Source organism: Triticum urartu, chromosome 7A, assembly GCF_056163025.1.
Source record: "Triticum urartu cultivar PI428250 chromosome 7A, HENAU_Tu73, whole genome shotgun sequence".
In the NCBI taxonomy this organism is placed as follows: domain Eukaryota; kingdom Viridiplantae; phylum Streptophyta; class Magnoliopsida; order Poales; family Poaceae; genus Triticum; species Triticum urartu.
This window is the reverse complement of record NC_141879.1, coordinates 83474791-83497602: the sequence shown is the minus strand read 5'-3', so window position 1 is coordinate 83497602 and position 22812 is coordinate 83474791. Positions and strand designations below refer to the sequence as shown.

The following is a 22812-nucleotide window of genomic DNA, read 5'->3' as shown; positions in this document are numbered from 1 at the left end:
TGACTCAACTTTATACAAAGTTGAATCATCTATTTTAGAACGGAGGGAGTATTTAGGAACGAAAGAGTACGATACCGTCACATCAATGCCATTAGATTCTTCATTGAGTGTATTTTCACATCATATAAATTTGTTATTGTAAATCTTTATACGCTTCTTTATAAACTTGGTTAAGGTTTACAAAGTTTGACTTTAGTCAAAGAAAAAAAATGGATAAATAATGGAGGGACTATGTACATTTTGGTAGTGCCGACCGGACATGGAGATTGGAGACGGCGACGTAGGTCGAACATGAGCTCCTCCGTTCGTACGTGTACCGTTTTATTCGTGAAACGCACAGAAAGGAGATGCCGTTGGTCTTCATCACGGGCAAGAAGAAGAAGAAGAAAAAACGATTGTGGGTCTACGTGCGTCGGGCAAGGTGGAGGATACAAGCGGCAGACGAGTCCCGGCTGGAACCGATCCGGCCGGGCCCACACGCCCGCGGCCTGGCCCCACCAACAAGTGTCACTCCGCCGGTCCACCCCTCGTCCTCCAACGCTTTGCCCTGCGCCCTACTCTTCGGCCTCTACAGAAACAGAACCAGTCTCGCCTCCCCACCCCTACCCCCCCTCCCGTCGTTCGTCGCCACCGTCGCCGTCGCCGCCACGCCAGACAGCAGCCCCAATCCGAACGCAATGGAGCCCTCCCCCGCGGCCGCTTCCCCCCATGGCGCCGTCGTCGCTGACCGACGCCGCCGCTGCTGATCCCCACCGGACCCCCGACCCCGACCCCGGCCGGCCCAGCAACGGCCCCGCCCCAATCGCCGTCCCCAGCCCGCGGGAACCTCCGCACCCGCACCTGCACCGCCTGCTCGACCGCCGCGCGGGAGCCCCAGAGCCAGAGGGCGACGCCCGCGATGGACGGGACTCCGCCGCCCAAGACGGGGGCGAAGCTGGCGGCCGGCGAGGCCGGGTACGTCCTCGAGGACGTGCCGCACGTCTCCGACTACCTCCCCGATCTCCCGGTGAGTCGCCCGCCCCGCCCCGGCCCGGCCGTCCCGCGAGGAGTGTGTGTGTTCCTGCGTGCGTGGATCGATCCGGGGGGTCAGACCGGTCGCCGCCTCGCTGGATCGCCGGCATGTGGAGCAGTTGGAGCAGAGCAGTTGGCCGGCCGCGGGATCACGCTGCCAAGCGGCAGAACGTGGAATCTCATCAAGATTCTCCGCGATCTACCTTTTGTCATTAAATACTGTACCACCTTTTGTTGGTTACTTCTATTTGCGTCGTGGCGTGGGCACTTTCGTTTGGGGATTGGAACAGCGATGGCCATTGAAAGTGGTCGCCCAGCTGAACTTTTCCCTCTGTCCTCTGTTTCTTATCTTGTGACACCGTTTTAGGTGTCCTCTGATTAATCACAGAGGAAACACGAAAATATGTTGAATCTTTGAGCTCAATGTTACTTCGATGATGACCGTTTTGTTGTTTGATGTGGCAGACCTACCCAAATCCACTGCAAGATAACACTGCATACTCTGTTGTCAAGTAAGGCTGAACTCGCTGCTAACTGGGTTCTCACTCCTGGTTCTCCTTTGCACATTGTTGTTGACTGCAAGATGAAATATGTTGTTTGCAGGCAGTACTTCGTTAACCCGGATGACACCGTCTGCCAGAAGGTGAGTTCTTGGGAGATTCGCCGTGAACTCGTGTTTCCTTTCTGTCAACAAAATGACAGGTGCTTTGGTTTAGACGGTCTTCATTTTGATTCGGTGTCTTGCATGGCTCAATGCAGATTGTTGTCCACAAGGATGGCCCAAGAGGAAACCACTTCCGTCGTGCTGGACCTCGCCAAAGGGTATAGCATGCCGTGTTTATGCTCACATAGTGACTACAGCGAGAAATCGTTTTCCCTAACCTCGCCTTTGTCTCCATCAGGTCTATTTTGAACCTGACGAGGTCCATGCATGCATTGTCACCTGTGGAGGACTTTGCCCTGGACTTAATACTGTAATTAGGGAAATTGTATGCGGCTTATCTGACATGTACGGTGTCACCAAGATACTTGGGATTCAGGTAAGTTGCTTCTCATTTGCATCACAAAGTCCAGTACCAAGAAGCTATCCCCCCCCCCCCCCCCCCCTGGATTCTATTGCTTCTTTCTGTATCCTGGAATAACTGGTATACACATTCATTATTTCTGTTACAACTGTCCAATCACATCAACCTGATATCCAGGAAGATGCATCATGCAAAAGCCAAGTATGGATAATGGATATCTATCCAGTTTGAGGATTCAATAATTAGACCTAGTGCCGGAAAAAAATCTACCAAATTTGTCATGTTGATTATGCTGTACATCTGTAGCAGATTATTTTCACTTATAAACCGGATTACAGTACGTTTTTGACGTGTGGGATTAGGAATCATAAGAAAAACAATAACAATGGCCTCACAAGAAGCAGAGACATCGATATTACATTGGTTCTCTGTCTTCTAATATTATTATTATTTTTGTGTAGGGTGGGTATAGAGGTTTCTACGCTCGCAATACCATCGACTTGACTCCAAAGAGTGTAAATGACATTCACAAAAGGGGCGGAACTATTCTTGGCTCATCACGAGGAGGCCATGACACCATGAAGATTGTTGATAGCATTCAGTACCGTGGTATAAATCAGGTGAAGTAAAGAAACACCATTTATACTATTTTCCCTCTTTGTGTTTTAAGGTCACTTTGTTCCTCCCATGCATTATAGTAGTAAAAGTTATTTCAAACCTAGACATCGTAAGCTTGTGCGTTGGTTTCACTCTCTCATTTTTTCTCCAGGTGTATGTTATTGGTGGTGATGGTAGTCAAAGGGGCGCAGGAGTGATTTTTGAAGTAAGCTCAACTATAAACCAGAAGAAAGCTCTCTTTAAGCTGATTGAGTTAGAGCTTTTACTCTCAACATTTTGTCGGTTATAATATCCTTTATAGCTTATAGTGAATCAAATGGCATATAAATCAGCTGTATATTGTAACTTTTTTCTGCTGATATTAAATCAACCGTACATTTTTTTTGCTGAAACAAGTTTGTAAGTGTACTGTTTACATGAATCATAACTCAGGAGGTCAGAAAGCGTGGTCTCAAAGTTGCTGTTGCTGGCATTCCTAAGACTATTGATAATGACATCCCGGTAATACTCTGCTCCATGCTATAATGATATTATGGTGAAAATGCATTCTTCTCTTTGTATCCCTGAATGGATTGCTACCCTTATTTCAGGTAATTGATAAGTCATTTGGTTTCGACAGCGCAGTTGAGGAAGCTCAACGTGCCATAAATGCCGCTCATGTAGAGGCTGGAAGTGCTGACAATGGAATAGGCCTTGTAAAGCTCATGGGACGATACAGTGGTAAGTTTATAGTAGCCAACTGTATACTTGGACACAATATGATATGCTATCAGCCAATTGTCTCCTTTGACACATTTAGCTTAAAAAGTTGCCTCTTAATACATATTCTGAAATAAGCATCTTTAAAGAAATTCCAGTGCTTCTTTTGGAACTCTTAGATATATTGTCGTTATTAACAGTTTCCTGTAAAGTTCTACTAGTATTACTTATTGATGTTAACAACCTAAGTGTTATCTACCACTCTTAAGAAATCTAAACAAAACTTGTTCAGTTTTGTTGTTAATTCATATGCATGTCTTGTGCTACTTTCCGTGCTGTTGCAAGTAAAACACATGGCAGTAGCTGGCATATGTAACCTTATCTGGTTGTGGGTGTTCCACATTCTTTTGGGTAGCATTTGGCTTGTTCCCCCTGTTTGTGGATGCAACACTTCAACTTTTAAAACCGAACATACCTATGTGCTGTAGCAACTTTGACAGTAATAATGTAAGTTTGCCCATTTACTCTTTTTCCTATACCATAATTTTGATCCACTACTATTTTTATTGATGCAGGTTTCATCGCACATTATGCCACCCTAGCAAGCAGAGATGTGGTATATTAACTTCTCCAGCAAGTGGAAACTTTTAATTGTACCTTTCCACTCAAGATGAGGGCTTGATTATGTCAACTGAGCTAACACACATTTTGACATTTTCTGTGTATCAGGATTGTTGCTTGATTCCGGAGTCACCTTTCTATCTGGAAGGTGAAGGTGGACTCTTTAAATATATAGAAAAGCGGCTGAAGGAGAATGGCCATATGGTCATTGTCGTTGCGGAGGGTGCAGGACAGAAACTTATTGCCGAAAACATGAAGGAAATGGGGCAAGATGCTTCTGGCAACGCACTGCTTCTTGATGTTGGTCTTTGGTTGTCTCAGAAGATAAATGTGAGACTCTTGGAAATTCACTTTGCATCCTCCATTTGTCTACTTTGTGTGGTTCGACATTTCGCTTCTTGTGTCTCCTTTCCGCGCTAGCTGACACCGTTTTGTTCTATTTTTTATTTTGCAAATTCAGGAGCATTTCAAGAAAAACAAGACAACCATAAATCTGAAGTACATAGGTCAGTTGTTTCTCTAACTTTCTTGGTCTGACAGTAAATCGGTGCTTAATTTCAGACAACCATGCCTTTTGCAGATCCTACATACATGATACGTGCCATCCCTAGCAACGCATCGGATAATGTCTATTGCACACTACTGGCTCACAGCGTGGTCCATGGAGCCATGGCTGGATACACTGGTTTCACCGTCGGCCAAGTAAACGGCAGACACTGCTACATTCCCTTCTACGTAAGCGCCGCATTCAGAAATACAATGTTGCATTTAAAACTTTTCCAGTGCCGTCCATAACCAGTTTTTTCGCTTCACCCGCCGACTCCAGAGGATCACGGAGAAGCAGAACAAGGTCTCGATAACCGACAGGATGTGGGCAAGGCTTCTCTCCTCCACCAACCAGCCAAGCTTCCTCAGCAAGCAAGACGTCGATGATGCCAAGGTCGAAGACGAGAGGACGGCCAAGCTATTGGACGGCTCTCCTTCCAACCCCAAGGTCGAAGATAAGGTCCTGCCTTCCAATCCCAATGGCGTGAAGTGAGGCCGCCATGCAGGTTGATAGCTATGTGCGCATCGATTAGTACCCGCCAGTGGTATTTGTTGGTTCTTCCAATTGCCAAGTCACGCTTTAGTTAGTTCTTCCAGTGGTAAATAAATATGCACAGTTTGTGTCGCACAGGGTTCAGTCTCTCGATTTCGACCAGTTACCGGTAGGGTATGGTCGGTATTTTTACGGGTTTAAAACTCCACCATTCATGGAAACTTGACCAGGCAAATATTATACCCGTCAACTTCGGATTTCTTTGTGACATGAGTGGCATTATTCTGCTCATTTATGTCAAAAGACGGTGCTCCCTTTGTTGCCGTTTATAATAAGTAAAGCACAAATAATAATTCTCCTGCAAAAAAATAACAATATATGAAGGTCATTATTTATACAAGGCAGAATAAATGCACTAACATGCGATGAACAGATGGAAAATGTAAAGGTAGAGTTGCATGATTTTTGAATGATTTTTTTTGTTTGTAAAACGAAGCGAAAAGCAAACCGTTGGCAAGGACCCTCCTCGTATGCAGACTATTTCCTTCCTATTGTTTTTGAGCGATACGATTCCTTTTTTTTGTTGTTGAGAGAATACGATTCCTTTCATCTAATCGGACCATCATGGGCCGATGCTCTTCCCGTGCAGTGCAATAGAAAGAGGCTCGAGTAGAGAAGCGGCCCAGGCGAGGGTGGTCGTCCGTGAGGTATGCTGGTTGATGCTGCCTGTCTGATTAGTCCCACCTCGCTCAGGAAGGGAGGTGACAGGGATGGAGCTGGGTATAAGAAGGGTCCTTGGGCGCACGTTAAAAGGCATCTTTGCGCTTGGGGCAATGACGCAGCTAGTGAGGTAATACCGAGGCGCGTCAATTGCTGGTTGAAAACTATTTCCAAACCCCCTCTTTGGCCCTCATGGGTCACTGAGAATTTCTGAAAGGGCTCCCTCTCCTCCTCGGAGAGGGCAAGGCCCTACAAATTCAATATCAAATGTTTATTTTGTGGCTAAGAAAAACATTCTTAATTCCCTTTGTAGTCTGTCTTTGCTCGCTTTTACTAAATTAGCCAACTTACAAATTCTTTTGTGTTCAAGTTAGCACTTACACTATTTTTGTGTTTATAAGTCCTCTGGCTTAAACCAGAATTGGGAATTTTCTAATGTTTTATGTTTTTCAGAAGTTCGTTGATGTTCTTCTTGGTAGTGGTACTTAGCAATGTGGGCCCTGTTCTATTACTTTGTCAGCAGTTAAATCATAAAGCTTCATGTACATATTTACTGTTCACTTGAGCAAGTTTGATCCTTTACATTTGCATGTAATTCCGACGATTTTCCTCTAAATCCAAATCTTCACGCAATTTCATGTTTCGTTCCTATAACGCCATCAAACAACTTTTTCCTATCACATATTCTTGTGTTTTCAGTCCTGTAGGTTTTCTACATATCATGACATCTAACTCCTACTCCTTTTCCATCACATCACGAAGTATGTAAAATCCTGTTAACTAAAGAAGCCCCAAAAATGACAAGAACAAGGGCACTGGTTAATATACCCTCCGTAAACTAATATAAGACTGTTTAGATCACTATTTAATCTAAACACTTTTATATTAGTTTACAGAGGGAATACAAAAGATTCCTTACCTTACCTTTCATTATCAACCATCATGGAACCTGAGCCCATGCCACAAAGGCAAACAGAACTACTCCCTCCTTCTATCTATATAGGGCCTAATGCATTTTTCGAGGCTAACTTTGACCAAATGTTAGAACAATAATATATGACATGCAACTTACACAAAGCACATCATCAAATTCGTATGTGAAAGGAGCTTTCAATGATATAATTTTCACATTATACATGTCATGTAGTATTAATTTTATCAATAGTCAAAGGCGGTCTTGAAAAACGCATTAGACCCTATATAGATGGAAGGAGGGAGTATATACATAACCAGGATGGGATGAAAAAGATTTACATCAAGCATGCATAGAGTGGTGACCAGCAAGCATGGTGAGCCGTGGTTCCTTGACCAATGGACCTAGGCACGCTAAAAACCTACAGTCATTCAATCAGCTAGTTGTACGCAGAGCACACCCTGTCAGAATGTAACATCATACTTCGGGCCTGAACACTGTGTTTATGAACTCCTTCAGGTTGTTGCAGGGCAAGATCTGGATATCGAGATCGAGAGGTTTGAGCAGCTTCTCTGAAGTCTTGGGGACGACGCATTTCCTGTAGCCCAACTTCGCGATAGCCATCACCCGCTTATCCATTCTTGGCACCTTAAAGAGGGAAAAATGAAAGAAACTTGAACACGGAGAGATCAGGCAAAAATAATAAACAAGCAACCATGACAATAAAATTGGATAAGCAAATGCAAATTATTTCTCTGTAATTTCTGCAAAATTGGAGTGTATGGGGCAAACTGAAAGATGAACAAAGTGATAGGGGATTGTTGCCACATAGGAGTGTACTTCCAATAGTAAATAGATTTATTTCTCTGCAGGCCGAGCGACAGTGATAAAACTAATGCATGTTGTCCACTATGTTTTTAAAGCGTCCCTAAGGCGACGCCTAGGCGTCGAAGCGCTCCCCCTCCGCTTTGGAAAATCGACCGCTTTGGGCGCCTAGGCGTCCAAAGCGCCCGCCTAGGCGTCGCCTAGGCGCCAAAGCGCCCCCCCTCCCTAAGGCAGTAAGGCGTCGCCTTAAAAACATAGGTTGTCCACATACATTGCAGATTAGTCTTCCAAAAGTTTGAGTTCCTCGTTTATGCATGACCACTTGACACAACAAGCAATACTAGTATTTGATGGGTGGTCAGAAGTTCACTAGCATTTATTTGGAATGTATCTATGAAATGCATCTAGCAAAAATAATGTCCAAAATGATGACGGACAGATTGTTTTCTTGTGCATTGTGGACCGAGGCATAGCCCGGCTGACACAGGCGGGCTGATGCGCCCCTGCCCACCCGTGTTCGTGCCTCCATGCTCGCAACGGCAGGTTGTCACACACTCTGCTTAATTAAAGACCCAGGGGTTTCTCCCCCCTGCGGCGTTTACAAACCAATATCCATTTAAACAATTTATGGTAAATTGCCTGGCCCAAAAGATTTATTTTGCACTTCTGCCATGTATGAAATCCATAAGTGAAAAGTACATAATCAGGTATAGCAAAAGGTTAGCCATTGTAACATGCATTTGCATAATTAGGAGAAGCATACAAGCCAATAAATGGCTTACAGGTACTCAATAGCGTTGCAAATTCTTCACGGGAACCATATCTTATCACAATATAGGGGGGAAAATGCTAATTAAGTTGTTTACCGGGTCAGGGCACTGTAGTTGCTGGAACATGGTTAGTGGGGCATACTTCTCCTATGAACCTGTTAATAGCTCCATGGCTCTGCAAAATCTACTGGTGGTAGTAATATTTATTGGCTTCAGTAAAATGGTCGGAGATAACAATTGCTAAGCACTGTTATAGGCTTGGGGAAATAACATAGGTGATCTGTTTCCCAATTAACATCTTCCTTATTATCTTCCAAAGGCACATTTTCCTCGTCAAACACAAGCTCTTTCCTATAAGCCGCAAGTACCAACTAAGAATATTCACAGCCAACAAGGGTCACACAAAGCAGAAAAACGTATAAACTTACAGTTCTAAGTTCACCACCAAGGCCAATCTCTCCAATAAATGCAATATCATTTGGGATAGGGAATTCCAAGAAACTGAAAACAAGGAGGAAACGGGTTACTTCGACAGTTACTTCGATAAACAGATCTGCATCATGACCCTAACACAAGGGGCATGTGCAAAGAGGTATTTAAGGAGGGAGGTCCAGTACTTATACCAACTGAGCATATTGGATGTAATACCATCTTATATTATGGGACGGAGGGAGTACTTAAGACCTCTAAAACATAAACCACAAAAGGAATGACCTGCTGCAAATCGAAGCTGCTATGGCCAGATCTCCTGCAGTCTCCGTCAGCTCGAACCCACTGACCACATTCAGATAAATAACCTGCATGGCAAACAGAAAATAGTACCAGAATCAGAATCTGGGAACAAAGCTGGAAACAGAACGTCTAAAAGATTGATTTATAGTCAAGATTGACCCAAATCCTGGCACAGTACGGAAAGTGTCAATAAAATTTGCTACAGATAGGCCACTGTCATCCATGTAATAATTTAGAGCACACCAGCATTTGTCTCAATGCCCCTACCAGAGCACATATGTGGCTTGGCAGAATGTTGGTGCAAATTAGCTCATCAAGTCTTTTAAAGGCCAATCAAGCAACTAACCAGCCTACACATGACACCAGCTTACTGATTGTGTCTCTAAATTAACAAGGAAACCTTGCATGCAACTAGAAAGAGCTAAGATTCAGGAACTGAGCTTACATTATCCTGAAGTTTTAGACCTGCCTGCTTCATAAGAACCTGTAGGGTTGAGAAAAGAGGTTAGTTGGCATTATTTGTTTTATTTCTGCAGCTCTATCACCAAAATGCTGGGTTAGCGGAGCTAGAATAAGCTTGCAACACTATCCATCTGCCTTATCTAATCTGGGAATACTGCCGATCCAGCTGGATCTTATATGTATATTTACTTTAGACATACACTATAGGGCAGAATGCTTTATAGGATGGAAGTACTATGGAAACTACTAAGTGCTTACTGATATTATCATCTCAACCCTTTTTGACTTTGTGCCAACAACTTTTCCTTGACCAAGAGAACCAGGAACAGACAGTGCCTGAAAAACAACACTTGTAATTCTTGAACTGCAATCTAAAATGTGCAAAAGAAAGGTGAAATTTTATTCGAAGCAACGCTGAAGGAAGTCTCGAGCAAATTAATTTTACATTCCATGGTCTCAACTCAGCTGCAATATCCAGAGTACCCAGATGGTCCAAATGGTCCTCACAAGGTCCAACATAGAGTGAAATGACAAAAACGTTATAAACAAAGCTTTTGTAGGGAGTATGCGGCCTATTTAACAGATTGATTCAAGCTTCATGCAACTAGCTAGCTTATGAGCAAAGCTGCAGTACCACATGCCCAATTTAAAAGACTGATACAAGTTCCAAAACAGCGAGTCTAGTTGATAACACAATTATTTCTTAAGTTTCCTTACTGTTATTACATCCTATACCAAAAAACCTTAACAGCAAACGACAAGTTCCATTTTGACAAAATTAAGTTCAACACAACATTATGCTATGAGAACAAAATAAACAATATGAATTGTTGGAAAGAAAATAAATCACAACTCAAGAATGATATCATATCGAGTACCTGAACTTCAATAGCGAAGGTTCTGGATCCATCCAAAACAACAGCTACAGCAAGCCCAGCCAGTATTTCAGAATCAGAGTCATGCTCAGTTAAGAACATCTCACTGGGATTCAGAACAGCTTGCAGACCGTGTTCTGACATTTCAAATACACCAAGCTGGCCAAAAAAAAGGCATAAGTGGCACACATTTGCTTTAGGGTCAGTTTGCGGCTGATGTGCGGTGCAGTAGAATCCAGTTTGTTGCAAGAATCTTTACTAACTCGTGACTAGACGACACCCCACGTGTTGCCACGGGAATTGGTTGCAATAAATTTCCACAAGATTTGATTATATGAACATGAATATTCCAATTAGTAATCTATTGCATATGTTTGATCACATCAGATGTGCACTCAGTTACCGGTAGAGAGTTAAAAAAACATACGTGTGGGAGAAGAAAACGAGTATGAAGGACACATGCATGCATGCACTTAATTTCTGAAGCTTATTCAGGTGATGAGGTGTCATGGTTTTTTTTTTTTTGAGAAAGAGAGAGAGAATGAGGTGGCATAGTTGCATGTGCTTTAAAATAGTTAGTGGGGGCGGCTATTTAGACATAAAAGATCCCAGTTAGATGCTGTTATGGCTTGAACAAAGATGCTGCTAACGAACTATTTCCCTTTAACTAACCGTACATCCAAAATTGAGAAGTGCTTTCAAAATGCATAGCAGTAACAATAGTAGATTTTGCTGTCGTCATAAAAAAGTAAAGTCAATTTCATTAGACAGGTCCGTGAATACTATCTTCTAGGATTTGCTGAATAAACATGTTGCATCCACTCAGAATCAGGAAGGGGCCATTTTGCTGATCTTCCACGATCTTATTTTTATCTAGAGCAACACCTTTTTGGCTGGAGGAAGTGTTACAGAAAAAAAATCCTAACCATGCAGACGAAATATTACTAGCCGTCAGAACTAGAATATCACATCGGAAGATAATAGGCAACAAAGAAAGCAATACCTTAAGAATAACAGGACAGATAAATCCAACACAGATGCTTTTTATACAATACAATAAGATAAGAAATGCATTGCATTTGACAAGTATGTGTGTGGGTGGGGGGGATTACATATACCTCGTCTGTTGAGCCGAAACGATTCTTCACCGACCGTAACAGTCGATGAGATAAGCATCTCTCTCCCTGAAAGAAGAGCAGCAAGCTTGTTAGGCTTGCACTGTATAATACATGAACTTGCATAAAAAGAGTAAAGTTGCACGGTTTTTAGAAATATACACATTTTACACCTTATTAGTGATAAACAATAGTGCTCCCTCTGATCCATATTAGTTGTCGCTCAAAGGCTGGATGTATTTCAGTTTTAGATACATCCGTTTGAGCTACAACTAATATGGATCGGAGGGAGTATTACATTTCTCAAAGGCTGAATGACCTGGAACATTGTATGGAGGCAATGACAAAAATGAAGATTGATGTTTTTGTTAGTGAAATATGCAGAGAATGGAAGATGGTCCGAAGAATAGGCGAGACACCATTTAATGTGGAAACCCTTGCAAGGACAAATCACGATCGTGCAAAGGGGGGAAACAATATGTGAGGATATTAAAGTAGGATCTTACAATGAGTCTCTTCCTATATTATCTACTTGTTGACCTCACGGTCTACGGCAGGCAAATGTATAGGGGACAAAAAAGAACTTCATGTACAAGCACACCTCCTAGCGCAAAAGGAAACAAATTCGGATCACAGCTCAATGCATTTAGTGTTACGGTGGTGCACATATAAATAATTACAAGGTCTCAGCCAATATCTCCTACTTGGGAATCAGTTCCTGCATCAGTGAAGAAAATTCACTATGATGCAATTCCATTGATTTTACTCACCACTGCATAGGATCCCTATCTCATTTCAACACCCATATAGAAGACTCAAGATTCTAGAACAAGTTGTGTTTCAACGATAAAGAGAACACAATGTGGTTTTTGTGATTTGCCATGCTATGTCAACTGCGCAACTCTGAAAAAAGGGAGGAAAACTCTTGTTGGTATATGATTAATTTCTTTCAGCCAATTCATGATTGTTTGAATTTTCTTTAAAGAAAATTTCATCAATTATCACCTGGGTGTTAATAATGTGGACAAAGGATTTTTTTGGTAGACAATTACTGCTCTTAGTAACTTTTTAACAGGAATTGTGAGCTTAAAGATCCTTCATAATAAAACAATTATATTTAAGGCATTCCCCAGCATGTATCGCCAAAAGAGACACATTCCCAGGCAGAACAAAAAAATTGATGCATACACATGTATAATCTACAAAGTTATATGAAAATTCTAAAACAATCTTCCAATATTACCAAGCAAAAACATGTATGATAAATCAGTATTTACCAACCTCCATATACAAAACAACATCTACTATGTGCTCTAGAACACGAGGGCCAGCAATATCACCAGTTTTTGTGACGTGTCCAATCTAGAGGAAGAGAAAGAGAGAAAACATAATCAAGGAAACATAATCGCCCATTTTTGCAGGACATAGAATAAATATATCGCAGTGTGTCACTCACCAGGAAAACAGGGATATTTGTCATTTTTGCAAAACTTAACAAGGCAGATGTGCATTCCTTGACCTATGCTCCACACGGAAAATAGGAGATATTTTCAGCAAGCGAAGATATGAATATGAGCATTTGTAAGACTTATATATCACGCTCAGTACCACAATTTATGTTAAATAATATTTGGTTTGCAATCTGTAACCTAGTTCATAAAAATAATTTGTTACTAGATTCAATACCAAAATTCAGAAAATGGGTCAAGTTCTCCAGGATCAGCTACCATGATATGTACTCATGAAGTTGGTTGAGCTGAATTGGACAATTGGAGAGTCAACAAGATAGGAAAAACTACTATAAATGCCACTCTCAATGAACTCAAAATGTAGTAAGAAAATAATCTTAAATGTACTGGTTGAAACACCTGCACTTGATTCCCAGCACTTCCAGCAAACGCTGATAGATAAACTGTCTGAATTGAATCAACAACAAGAGCTTTTGGAGATAATGGCTGGATTTTGTCCAAGATATCCTGTTGAACAAGTGAGAGACATCAATAGCTCATCAATTATGAATCTGTCTCCTAAGATTCTCCCAAGAGGCCAAGATAAAAATTATTTGATTTTCAGCTGGTAAAAAATCTCAAATCACAAGATATGAAATATGAAACGTCTTATTCTAGCATGTTTGTGTTTCCTTAAAACAAAGGTCAATGAACCTAAGAAAATGAGTACATAAATGATGCCAGATAAATAATATTACCTCAATATCTGTACTAGAGTATAGATACAAATCTTTAGACTTGATACTCATCCGGTCAGCCCTATTTGCAATTTGCTCAATGCTCTGCGGATAAAGTCACAATTTAATCAAAAAATGTTCAGGATAATAGCTAATCATAAGAGTGTCATATGGATCAGTCCATGGAGTTTTTGTCAACAATAACACAAAACAGTTAGAACGTGCAGATGATGGAGATTGGACAAGGCTATAACCAACCTCCTCACCGGACACATACACAACAGGAGAAGACCCATGGTCCTCGGAACCTTCAGATACAATAGAAGCAAGCTACATAGAAAAAATGTTGTCAGATTCCAAAGTTAAATAATTAGGTGCAGAAATCCCAAAATGTAGAGTAATTACATCAACTTTAAAATTCACAAGTATAAGTAGATAACCGCATGCAGGGAATTAATGGGTTGAAAACACAGGAAAAGGCATGCCAATGTAACAATTAATAGCCAGATGTGTATCTTTACCTGTAGCATCAATGTACTTTTGCCAACACCTGGATCCCCACCTACTAAAACCAAGGAGCCTGCAAAAGCACATGTGTGATGGCCAACAATGAAAAACAGTAGGTAATGCAGTGATGCCATGAAACACAGAAAGCTTCATGCAACACATGAGGTGCAGTTTTTCCTGGACATGGTCAATGATTCAATGTAATATAAAAATGGAATGACACGAGATCGGAAGCAAATGTAGTGGGCTCAAGCTCACACAAAAACCGTATGGAACTTTTATGTTGCTTGGGTTTCACAACAATCTTTCATTAGTTACAATCTGGCGATCTACAACCAAAAATCACATAGAACTACAACATCCTTCTGGTAATAAATTACCAACCCCTAGTGCTTATATTCAATTCAGACCATGACGAAAACCACAAATTGGAACGACTAAAGCCAGCATCTGATCCATGGAAAAAGTCAGGGCATTAGCTACAAACTGAGTTGAAACATAAAGTTTCATTGTTTTCCCAAGATTTAAATATAATTGTAGTGGTAGGCTGGTAGCCATCGTTTGCAAACACACATGAACCATTAATTTGCATTCTCGTATGAATGAAAATGTGCAGGAGCAGAGGTAGGTACCTGATTCTGGACTCAAAAAGATGGGGAGGAGATTCAGTTGAGGGGTTGTGGCTGAAATATACAGGGAGTGGAAGGAAAGGGGAGGCTGTGGCTGGTTTGGAGGACCCATGGGGATGTGCCAATGTGGCACATCGTGTATGCAGACAGCGTCCAGGTTAGAGGCTTAGAGCAAGCAGGGGCAAAATATAGGGTTATGTCTATCAGTAACTACTGAATATTCATGTCCAACATGTTATCTGAAACTTGAAACTTATTTCAGCAGACAAACTGAGTAAGAAGAATGGAACAGCAAGAATCTAGACCAGGTGCAACATGTAGGCAGAAGATGCGCGTTCCAAGCCAAATCAAGCAATATTGCAAGATAAAAATAGTCTCGGAATGGAAAGAATGTAAAAGTAGAGAGCTAAGAGCTTATGAGCACATGGCAGTGCTCGGTAGTCTATTTTCACTATGTGTTACGGTCAGCTTCACTCTGAGGCCAATTTTGAGAGGCAAAATAACATGTATATTGAAAAGCATTATCTGACTGACACCGTATTTGATGAGACATGGGTATCCTAAGCAATCTGAAAGTTTTGGTAGAACTGCATGATGGATGTCAGTATGTCACAGTTCTGAATCTATACAGATACGATCCCTTGACTGATCCTACACCAAGTTTCCTTTCAACCAGTACCAAAGACGTTAGAGTGATGTTTTACCAGGAACGACGCCACCTCCAAGCACCCGAGAAATTTCATTTCCAAAGGTCCCTGGCCTGGTGAGTAAACAAATAATTCATCAATCTGAACATTTTGACACAATTTATCTACACGGCAGTTCAGAGAACTAAAAACAAGGAAGCCAGCATTCCTCCAAATTCAGACTGAGGGCGAGGAACCTTACAGCGGTATGCGCCAGCCCGCCTGGTCAAACCCCTTGGTGACTTCCCGGAGCTTCTTGGGCACCATCTCCTTGCTCTTCTGCCGAATCCAGGAGCGGCCGGCGTGGTGCGACCCCTCGGCGTCGGCGTCGGCGGAGTCGGCGGCCCCCGGGAAGAACTTGGTGAGGGTCCCCACGGCCTGGCAGCCGCGGCAGGTGCCCCACCACTGCGAGAAGCCGTCCCCGCAGTTGCTGCAGACGTACGAGACCCTCGGCGCCTTGCCGCCCTTCCCCGCGGCCCTCCTCGCGGTGGCCACGTCCGCCCACCTGGGCTCGCGCCTCCCGCCGCTCGGCCTCGCCTTCCGCTTCACCTCCACCACCTCCTCCTCATCCTCGTCCTCCTCCCGGTCGGAGCTGGAAGGGGGAGGGGTAGGGGGCGGGTGCGCCTGCAGGACGATGCGGCCGGCGACGGGGTCGAAGACGCCCCAGGAGGAGTCGGAGTCGGGGTCGGAGTCGGCGGGGGCCTCGGGGTTGGCGGCGGCGGCGGCGAAGGCCGAGGAGAGCGGCTCCGGCGGGGCGAGGGGGTCGCGGGCGGGCTTGGGCGAGGAGGAGAGGGGGCGGAGGTGGGGGAGGAGCGCGGGGCTCGGGAGCGGGCGGAAGCGGGGGAGGGGGAGGGGGCCGCGGCTGGAGAGGCGCAGGAACGCGCGGAGGGAGGAGGGGGACGGGAGCATCGCGGCGGTGGTGCGGAGCATGGAAGGGGAAGGGGACGTAGGAGGTTTTCGCAGGGTTTTGAGGGGGTTTGGGGGCGGAAACACGGCGCGCCGGCGGGGAAAGTGGAGGAGGGGGAGCGGCGGGCGAAGGGAAAGAAATTTCACAAAGGGGAACACTATTATATTCCCCGTAATTTCATTTTACTTTCGTATAACTACTTAGGACATCTCGAACGCCGATCCACGAAAACGCCCGCAACCGTCTCACCGCGCGGTTTAGACGTGTTTTACTATGCGGTTCTGCATCGGTCCGCTCGAAGGTCCAGATAAACCTTTTCTCGCAAATCGGAGACAAACTAGGGGGCTTTACGGGCTTCCGGACAACTGCCACGCGCGCGTCTAACTAACCTGGCGCACCAAAAAACCCTCTCTCTCTCCCCGGCTACGTTTCGCCCGACTTTGGTCAGCATCACATCCATGCCGGCCCAGAGCGGAGGTGACCTATCACTAGAGCCGGCATTGAAGTGTCGCGCCGACTAAGTGTTGTTGCGTCCTGATGCACACTCCGTCTCTTTGCATTCAAACAGCACCAGTTCGTCCACCTCCCTCCATTAAGCGTGCGTGGTTGCCGAGAAACCTACTCCGGTGCCACTCGTCCGTCCGTCTGCCGCCCACCATTAAGGACCTCGCCATCTGGCATGCCCTATGCCCGCTATTTAACCCCCACAGGTCGGCAAACACAACCGCATCCATCCACCCTCCTCCGCTCTTTATCCCTCACCGCGCCATACCCGCCATGACCTCCTCGAGCTCCAAAGCCCTATGGGACGGCCTCTCGTTCGAACAGAAGAAGGAGATCGTCGCCATTACTGCTGGTTGGCAGGGCGCTAGACGGACGAGCTCACCAGAGGCCGGCGTTGCGGACGCGCCAATGGCAGAGGCGGTTGACGACGAGCCGGTGCCACTGTCTGCGCCGGCCAATGTCGGCATCACCATGGGCAAGGCCCGTGCTCGCTACATGGACATCGTGCTGGAGGACCTGAAGGTCACATTGTGGCAAGCGCAGGCCGACCATGCCTACAACCTCTGCCTCCTCGACGAGCAGCGACGGACGGAGGAGCTACTCACTGTCGGCACGCCTATTTGCGCCGGACGTGGACGTGCCCGAGCAGGAGGCTCTGCTCGAGTCCTATCACTTTGCCTACGACATCCGCCGTGAGCGCTGGCGCTACCACCAATACCAGGCGGATTTAGAGGCCGCCTACAAGGAGATGGACGAGGCAGTAGATAAAAGTGTTTGGCAAGAGTGAGGACGAAGACTAGGTCGCCAGCTCGGCCGCGTCCCACCGCCACGACCAAGAAGTCGGCACGTCCACGAGCGTCGTCGGCAATAAGGAAGAGTAACGCACAAGAGGTCTCCTAAGCTTGTATCACATGAAGGCCACCGTTCCTCCCTTCCTGTTGAAGCTAATCTTGGCGGCCTCAACATCGTCGGCCGATTAGCCGCTGGTCGGTGACACGGAGGCGGATAACTTGACTTCTTGACGCTTATGACTGCAGAGGAGGCAAAGCTTCATTTTTCGGGGCTCACGACGGGCCAGAGATGAGGAACGTGGACTGATCCCCCTTCTCCGCAATTTTTTTATAGGGGACAAATCACAAATGCGGTGTCTGGTTAGGTTGTCGTTGAAGATATCCTTACGACCCGACCCGTCCACTTCTATTCCGCCGGTTCTAGTGACCTAGCGCGTAACCCCTCACCCGCTATTCGTATGGGCCAGCCCATTTCTGAATTTTATCTTGACCGGTAGTTGGAAGGTTCTAGAACCAACCCTGGACCGGGTTTTTGTCTTCCTTTCATCTTTTTCTTTCTTTTTCCCTTTTTTTGTTTTTTCCTTTCCTTTTTATTTTCCTTTTTATTCTTTTATTTTTCTTTTGCTTTTTCTTTTTTAAATTTTTGCGAACATATTTCAAACTTGTGAACATATTTTGCAATCATGAACATTGTATTGAAATCATGAGTATTTTTAAATTCATGAACATTGTATGAACTGTGAATTTTTTAAAAAATCTTCAACATTTTCAAATTCACGAACAATTTTTGAAATTCCATATATGTTTAGGATCATTTTTTGAAATTCCATATATGTTTAGGATCAATTTTTGAAATTCAGAATCATTTTTTACTAATATTATTTCTGTTCATGAATATTTAGAGAATTGGAAACATTTTTATAAGTTTGTGAAGATTTTTTTCTGAAATTTTCGAACAATTTTTGAATATTGTCAACATTTTCTAGAAACTCATGTTTTTTTGAATCTATGAGCATTTATCATTTCCGGAATATTTTTTAAGTCATGGACATTTTTTGAATCCATGAACATCTTTTCCAAAATCATAACTTTTTTAAATCCTGAATTATTTTATAAAGGAAAAAAGTTAAAACAGAAAAAAATAAGAAAATAGAAAAACAAGGTAGCTTCCCGCCCAGCACATGCGCTGCCTCGCACATGGGGAGGGGGTGCCCACTTCACTGGTTTCCGCCGCGTCTATCGCCACAAAAAAAAAACTACATGTGTGGTATACTAAATATTCGCTCACATATCATGTGTGGTGTGAGTAGGAGGCAACCTACACGGGTTATGTGTGGGCGAGTATTAGAATTGTTCACACATTTAGACGAAGCTATTTCGTGCCATACGTCCAACAAATACTATTCATTCCCACCCCACATGTGTGGCATGAAGTAAATGTGCCTCCACGTTCTAGGCAGCTACGTTAGGTACCCGCAGGATGACGATTTAGTTGCCATCCGGAATGACAAATGTAGTTGTCAGGGATGGCAAATGTAGTTGTAAAAGTATGACAACTCTTTCTGTTTTGGTTAACTATAGTTGCTATGTCGAATTTATGTTAGTTGCCGTGTGTAATCAAACCATAGTTACCGTGTCTGATTAACTACTTGCCACACATGGTTAAACAATAGTTGCCACGTGTGTTTATCTAGTTGTCACGTGTGGTCCAATCATAGTTGTTATGTATGGTTAATCACAGTTATCATGTGTGTTTATCTGGTTGCCATGTACACGCAACTGCAGTTGCCGTCTAGCAACGAATCATAGTTACCATGTGTGTTTACCTAGTTGCCACCTACATGCAACTGCAGTTGCCATCCAACAACATATGAGTATTGTGTGAACGAAAAGCAGTTCGCCCACGCGCACGTGGACTAGGTCAGCGCAGCTGGCAAACCGCATGCTGCGGGACGTGTGGGCGAATTTTCCAACTCCCACGCACACGATGATGCCACGTGGCACTCATATTTTAACAGATTTATTTAGGATTCGTGCAAAAACAGAAGCAACATGGATTAAGGCGTGTGAGCGATGTGTAAAAATGCCACGCGCGTGAATGTTATTATTTGGAAAGAAAAATGTAGGAGGTCCCGACGGGGGGTTTCGGCTCTTACACCTGCCGTCGGTTGGTTGGGCCCGCAGAACGTGTATCTTTTCGACCTGAAGCGCCAGAGTTATTTCTCGCCCGCTGCGAGGTCTCGCTTCTGGCGCGGACTTACTGGGCTGGAACCGGACGGTAGCTGTCGCGTGAGTTTTATGTTTGTGGTTTTCTTTATTGGGGTTTCACTATTTTGCATCGGATTTATTTTTTTTTTGTCTGTGTTTTTTGGTATTTTTCATCTTCTTATTTTTCTTGTTTAAATTTTTTAACACATGTCTTTCATACACATCATACATTTTTCATATACATCACAAACATTTTTTGTACACGTTTACCATTTTTTAAGGACATGATTAATAGTTTTTTAAATATATGTTTTGATATCTACTTTTTTCATACACATTGTATGTTTTTTCTATACATCTAAAACATCTTATGTACATGTTTAATATTTTTTAAACACATGATTAATGTTGTTAAGTATTTCTTGAATGCATGCTAAAAAAATTCAAACGTTGAATGTAATGATTTTTTTGAATGGTATGATTTTATATTGAATTACATGAAAATTAATTTACACTGTATAACATTTAGAAAAATGTCAAACACATTTTTAGAACTTGGAACATTTACTGATAGTCGCATACATTTTTTTGATGGTACAGATATTTTCTAAAAGTTGAGCATTGTTTTACAATGCATGTGCATGTTTTAACGTATGATGAACATTGTAAAAAACTAACAAAACTAATTTTCTGTAATATATGTATTTAATATTTCCAAAATATAAACAAGTGTAAAACAGAAAAAGGAAACGTGCGTGACATCGGCATGACAATCCCACATGGTTGCTGGGCCGATCCACTACTAGCTCCCTATAGGCGAGCCAAGGTACCGTCTCGCATAAAGTGAGGCATAGCTGCGCCCGGGCTAAAGCGCCAATAGGCTTTCAAAGAAAGAAGAAACTAGCTTACGCTGAATTGAGTACGATAGATGTATTGGCGGATCTAGGTATATAAACCCATAAGTTCGAGTGGAGTTTTCTAAAAAAGGTATATAAACCCATATTAGTATGCATCATAAAAAAGAGTTTACATATTTGTTTTCCCCGACGTAAGTCTAAGGTTTTCCCTCCTCTCAGTGGTATCGCGACCATGGGTTTTCTCCTTGTTCATGACGATCATTTGGCTCTCGTCTCATGTGATAGGCTTGAGCTGGGTGACATGTCCCGTTGTGGACTAGGGTTTGCATGGCGACTTGATAGCATTGGACGAGGCAAGCTCCAGTGCAACAAACGCGGGTTCTATTCTTGGAAGGGTAAAGATGTTCTGATCAGCTGGCTCCTTTAGCAGGAATGGTAAGGTTAAACTTAATTTGGCTCAATTCTCAGGTGGCAGATGGTTTCCATCCAACTAGGGGATTTTGCCATCCCTTGTCACTTCGTTGCCATATGCGGAAGGCTTGTCTAGTTTGTTAATGCAGGAAGAAGAAGTTGGTGGCTTTGAAGGTATCAGAGTCTGCAGAAATGCACACTCAGTACTCCCTCTAGATGGGAATATAAGCTGGACACGGGGTTTTAGATAATCAGTTTAACTAATAAAATATGTATGATATGCGACAACAAATATATGTTTAGAAACTTCATTTGACAATGTATCTATAGATATAGTTTTTATGGAATAAAACTCATGTTCCACTAGTCAAATCGAAGACTTAAAAATCAGTGTATTCTCATTCAGAGGGAGTACCTCATTTACATTTCATTGACGATTCATTGATCGTAACAAAGGCTGATACGATTAATGCAACTTGCTTGCAACAAGTTATAGACATAACAAATTCTGGTCAACTTGCGAATGTGGCAAAATCAACCCCAAACACGAATGTTCTCGTAAGGCCAGAGATTTATGAGGAGGTACGTATTGTTAATGAAAATGATGAACTGGTTTGCATGGTGGAGCAAGGAAAATCAAATGGACGTTAAATTCTTTAATTTGTTAGGATGTTAAAGTGTTGGGTCATTCTTTTCTCCTCTCCCCCTCACTTAGGAGAGCGGTGAGCCCGATTGACCATACTCCCCACCACTGGCGGAGCTACATTGTAGCAAAAAGGGCCATGGCCCGTCCAAATTTTGCTGCACCAGGCTGGGGTAAGGGTAGATGTGGGTCATAATTATCAAAAATATTAGGTTTCTCTTCAGACTGGCCCGCCCAAGCTTTTGAGTGTAGCTCCGCCACTGCTCCCCACGAGTCTGAGGGCCACCTCTCCCTCCATCTGCCGCTAGATGAAGAGAGGGGGACACCGGGGCTTTGTTCGAGTGATGGTAGGGTTAGGAATAAATTTAGAGTTGTCTCCGTTGGCGGTGGCGAGACAATGGTGTCACTATCGGCATGCAATAAGGTACACCCACCTCGCCCTCGTTCCGGTGATGCTTCTTTGTATCGCCGGGAGGTGTGTGAAAGATGGCGTGTCCCCAGATTTGGTTCTTCAGGTCTGGCGTTTTGTTATGCAGGTTTGTCTAGATCGCAGTGTCCCGCGGAGAACAATTGCACAGCGTATAGCCCATGTGGCGCATGCATCAGCTAATAATTAAAGTAGACGCGGCGAACCAACCTGTGGTTGGATGGTTAGAGGGACTATGGTATTTCCAGCCCATCAGGGTTCAAGTCCTGGTACTTGCATTTATTCCTGGATTTATTTCAGGATTTCCGGCGATGCGCATTCAGTGGGAGAAGGCGTTCCTGTCGACGAAGGTGTTCATAGGAATAGGGTGTGCATGTGTGCGTTCATTGGAGTGAGTGTATGCGCGTTTATATGAGCGCTTACATCTCTACTGTGTTAAAAAAAGTAGACGCGATCACCAGGCCGGTTAGTATGGCTCCTCAACGCACGTCGCTTGCAGAATCTCTTAGCCAACCGATTAAGATTTTTCTAGCGAACGTATTAGCACTATGTGTAGGTTGTACAACGTGGGTCGATCGTTGATATACCTATAACTATCGTTTTTTACGTGAATTCATGTAACTGTATGTTTT

General features: G+C 43.6%; 2 protein-coding genes and 1 non-coding gene across 6 annotated transcripts; 2 read left to right on the top strand and 1 right to left on the bottom strand.

The window, feature by feature from the left end:
- Positions 1 to 589: 589 nt before the first annotated feature.
- Positions 590 to 5283, top strand: LOC125518716 (ATP-dependent 6-phosphofructokinase 6-like). The gene is made up of 14 exons (XM_087536471.1): positions 590 to 1006; positions 1477 to 1523; positions 1615 to 1654; positions 1771 to 1833; positions 1914 to 2051; positions 2498 to 2656; positions 2806 to 2859; positions 3087 to 3155; positions 3245 to 3374; positions 3929 to 3969; positions 4083 to 4304; positions 4435 to 4480; positions 4555 to 4709; positions 4801 to 5283. Exons 1-14 carry the CDS (start codon positions 899 to 901, stop codon positions 5011 to 5013), a joined length of 1485 nt encoding a protein of 494 aa, XP_087392597.1. The 5' UTR covers positions 590 to 898; the 3' UTR covers positions 5014 to 5283.
- A 545-nt stretch (positions 5284 to 5828) lies between these two features.
- On the top strand, positions 5829 to 5982 carry LOC125526070 (U4 spliceosomal RNA). The gene has a single exon (XR_007291538.2). It is a non-coding gene; the product is annotated as a U4 spliceosomal RNA (small nuclear RNA).
- Positions 5983 to 6827: 845 nt separating this feature from the next.
- On the bottom strand, positions 6828 to 16476 carry LOC125518715 (DNA repair protein RadA-like protein). Of its 4 annotated transcripts, none has more exons than XM_048683544.2 (16): positions 15635 to 16476; positions 15451 to 15506; positions 14132 to 14190; positions 13869 to 13940; positions 13632 to 13715; positions 13294 to 13401; positions 12882 to 12944; positions 12707 to 12787; positions 11429 to 11494; positions 10314 to 10469; positions 9694 to 9771; positions 9419 to 9457; positions 8956 to 9038; positions 8670 to 8742; positions 8338 to 8425; positions 7156 to 7294 (listed from the first exon to the last, which is right to left on the bottom strand). In XM_048683544.2, exons 1-15 carry the CDS (start codon positions 16360 to 16362, stop codon positions 8342 to 8344), a joined length of 1830 nt encoding a protein of 609 aa, XP_048539501.2. In that variant the 5' UTR covers positions 16363 to 16476; the 3' UTR covers positions 7156 to 7294; positions 8338 to 8341. The 4 variants fall into 4 exon arrangements, 3 of the variants coding, with proteins under 3 accessions (XP_048539500.2, XP_048539501.2, XP_048539502.2); XR_015611416.1 differs by having other exon boundaries at positions 7260 to 7294; positions 8338 to 8428; positions 15635 to 16475; XM_048683543.2 differs by lacking the exon at positions 8338 to 8425 and having other exon boundaries at positions 6828 to 7294; positions 15635 to 16472.
- Between the last annotated feature and the right edge of the window lie 6336 nt (positions 16477 to 22812).

What these genes read in the sequence shown, in the direction of transcription:
- LOC125518716 (XM_087536471.1), top strand. Translation starts at nt 899, where the DNA reads ATGGACGGGACTCCGCCGCCCAAGACGGGGGCGAAGCTGGCGGCCGGC. An exon ending in GCTCATGGGACGATACAGTG is followed by an intron (nt 3,375 to 3,928) that starts GTAAGTTTATAG and finishes TTATTGATGCAG; the next exon opens with GTTTCATCGCACATTATGCC. An exon ending in GGTTGTCTCAGAAGATAAAT is followed by an intron (nt 4,305 to 4,434) that starts GTGAGACTCTTG and finishes TTGCAAATTCAG; the next exon opens with GAGCATTTCAAGAAAAACAA.
- LOC125518715 (XM_048683543.2), bottom strand. Translation starts at nt 16,362, where the DNA reads ATGCTCCGCACCACCGCCGCGATGCTCCCGTCCCCCTCCTCCCTCCGC. An exon ending in TGTATGTGTCCGGTGAGGAG is followed by an intron (nt 13,716 to 13,868) that starts GTTGGTTATAGC and finishes CTTTATCCGCAG; the next exon opens with AGCATTGAGCAAATTGCAAA. An exon ending in GTGCTGGGAATCAAGTGCAG is followed by an intron (nt 12,945 to 13,293) that starts GTGTTTCAACCA and finishes TGTGGAGCATAG; the next exon opens with GTCAAGGAATGCACATCTGC.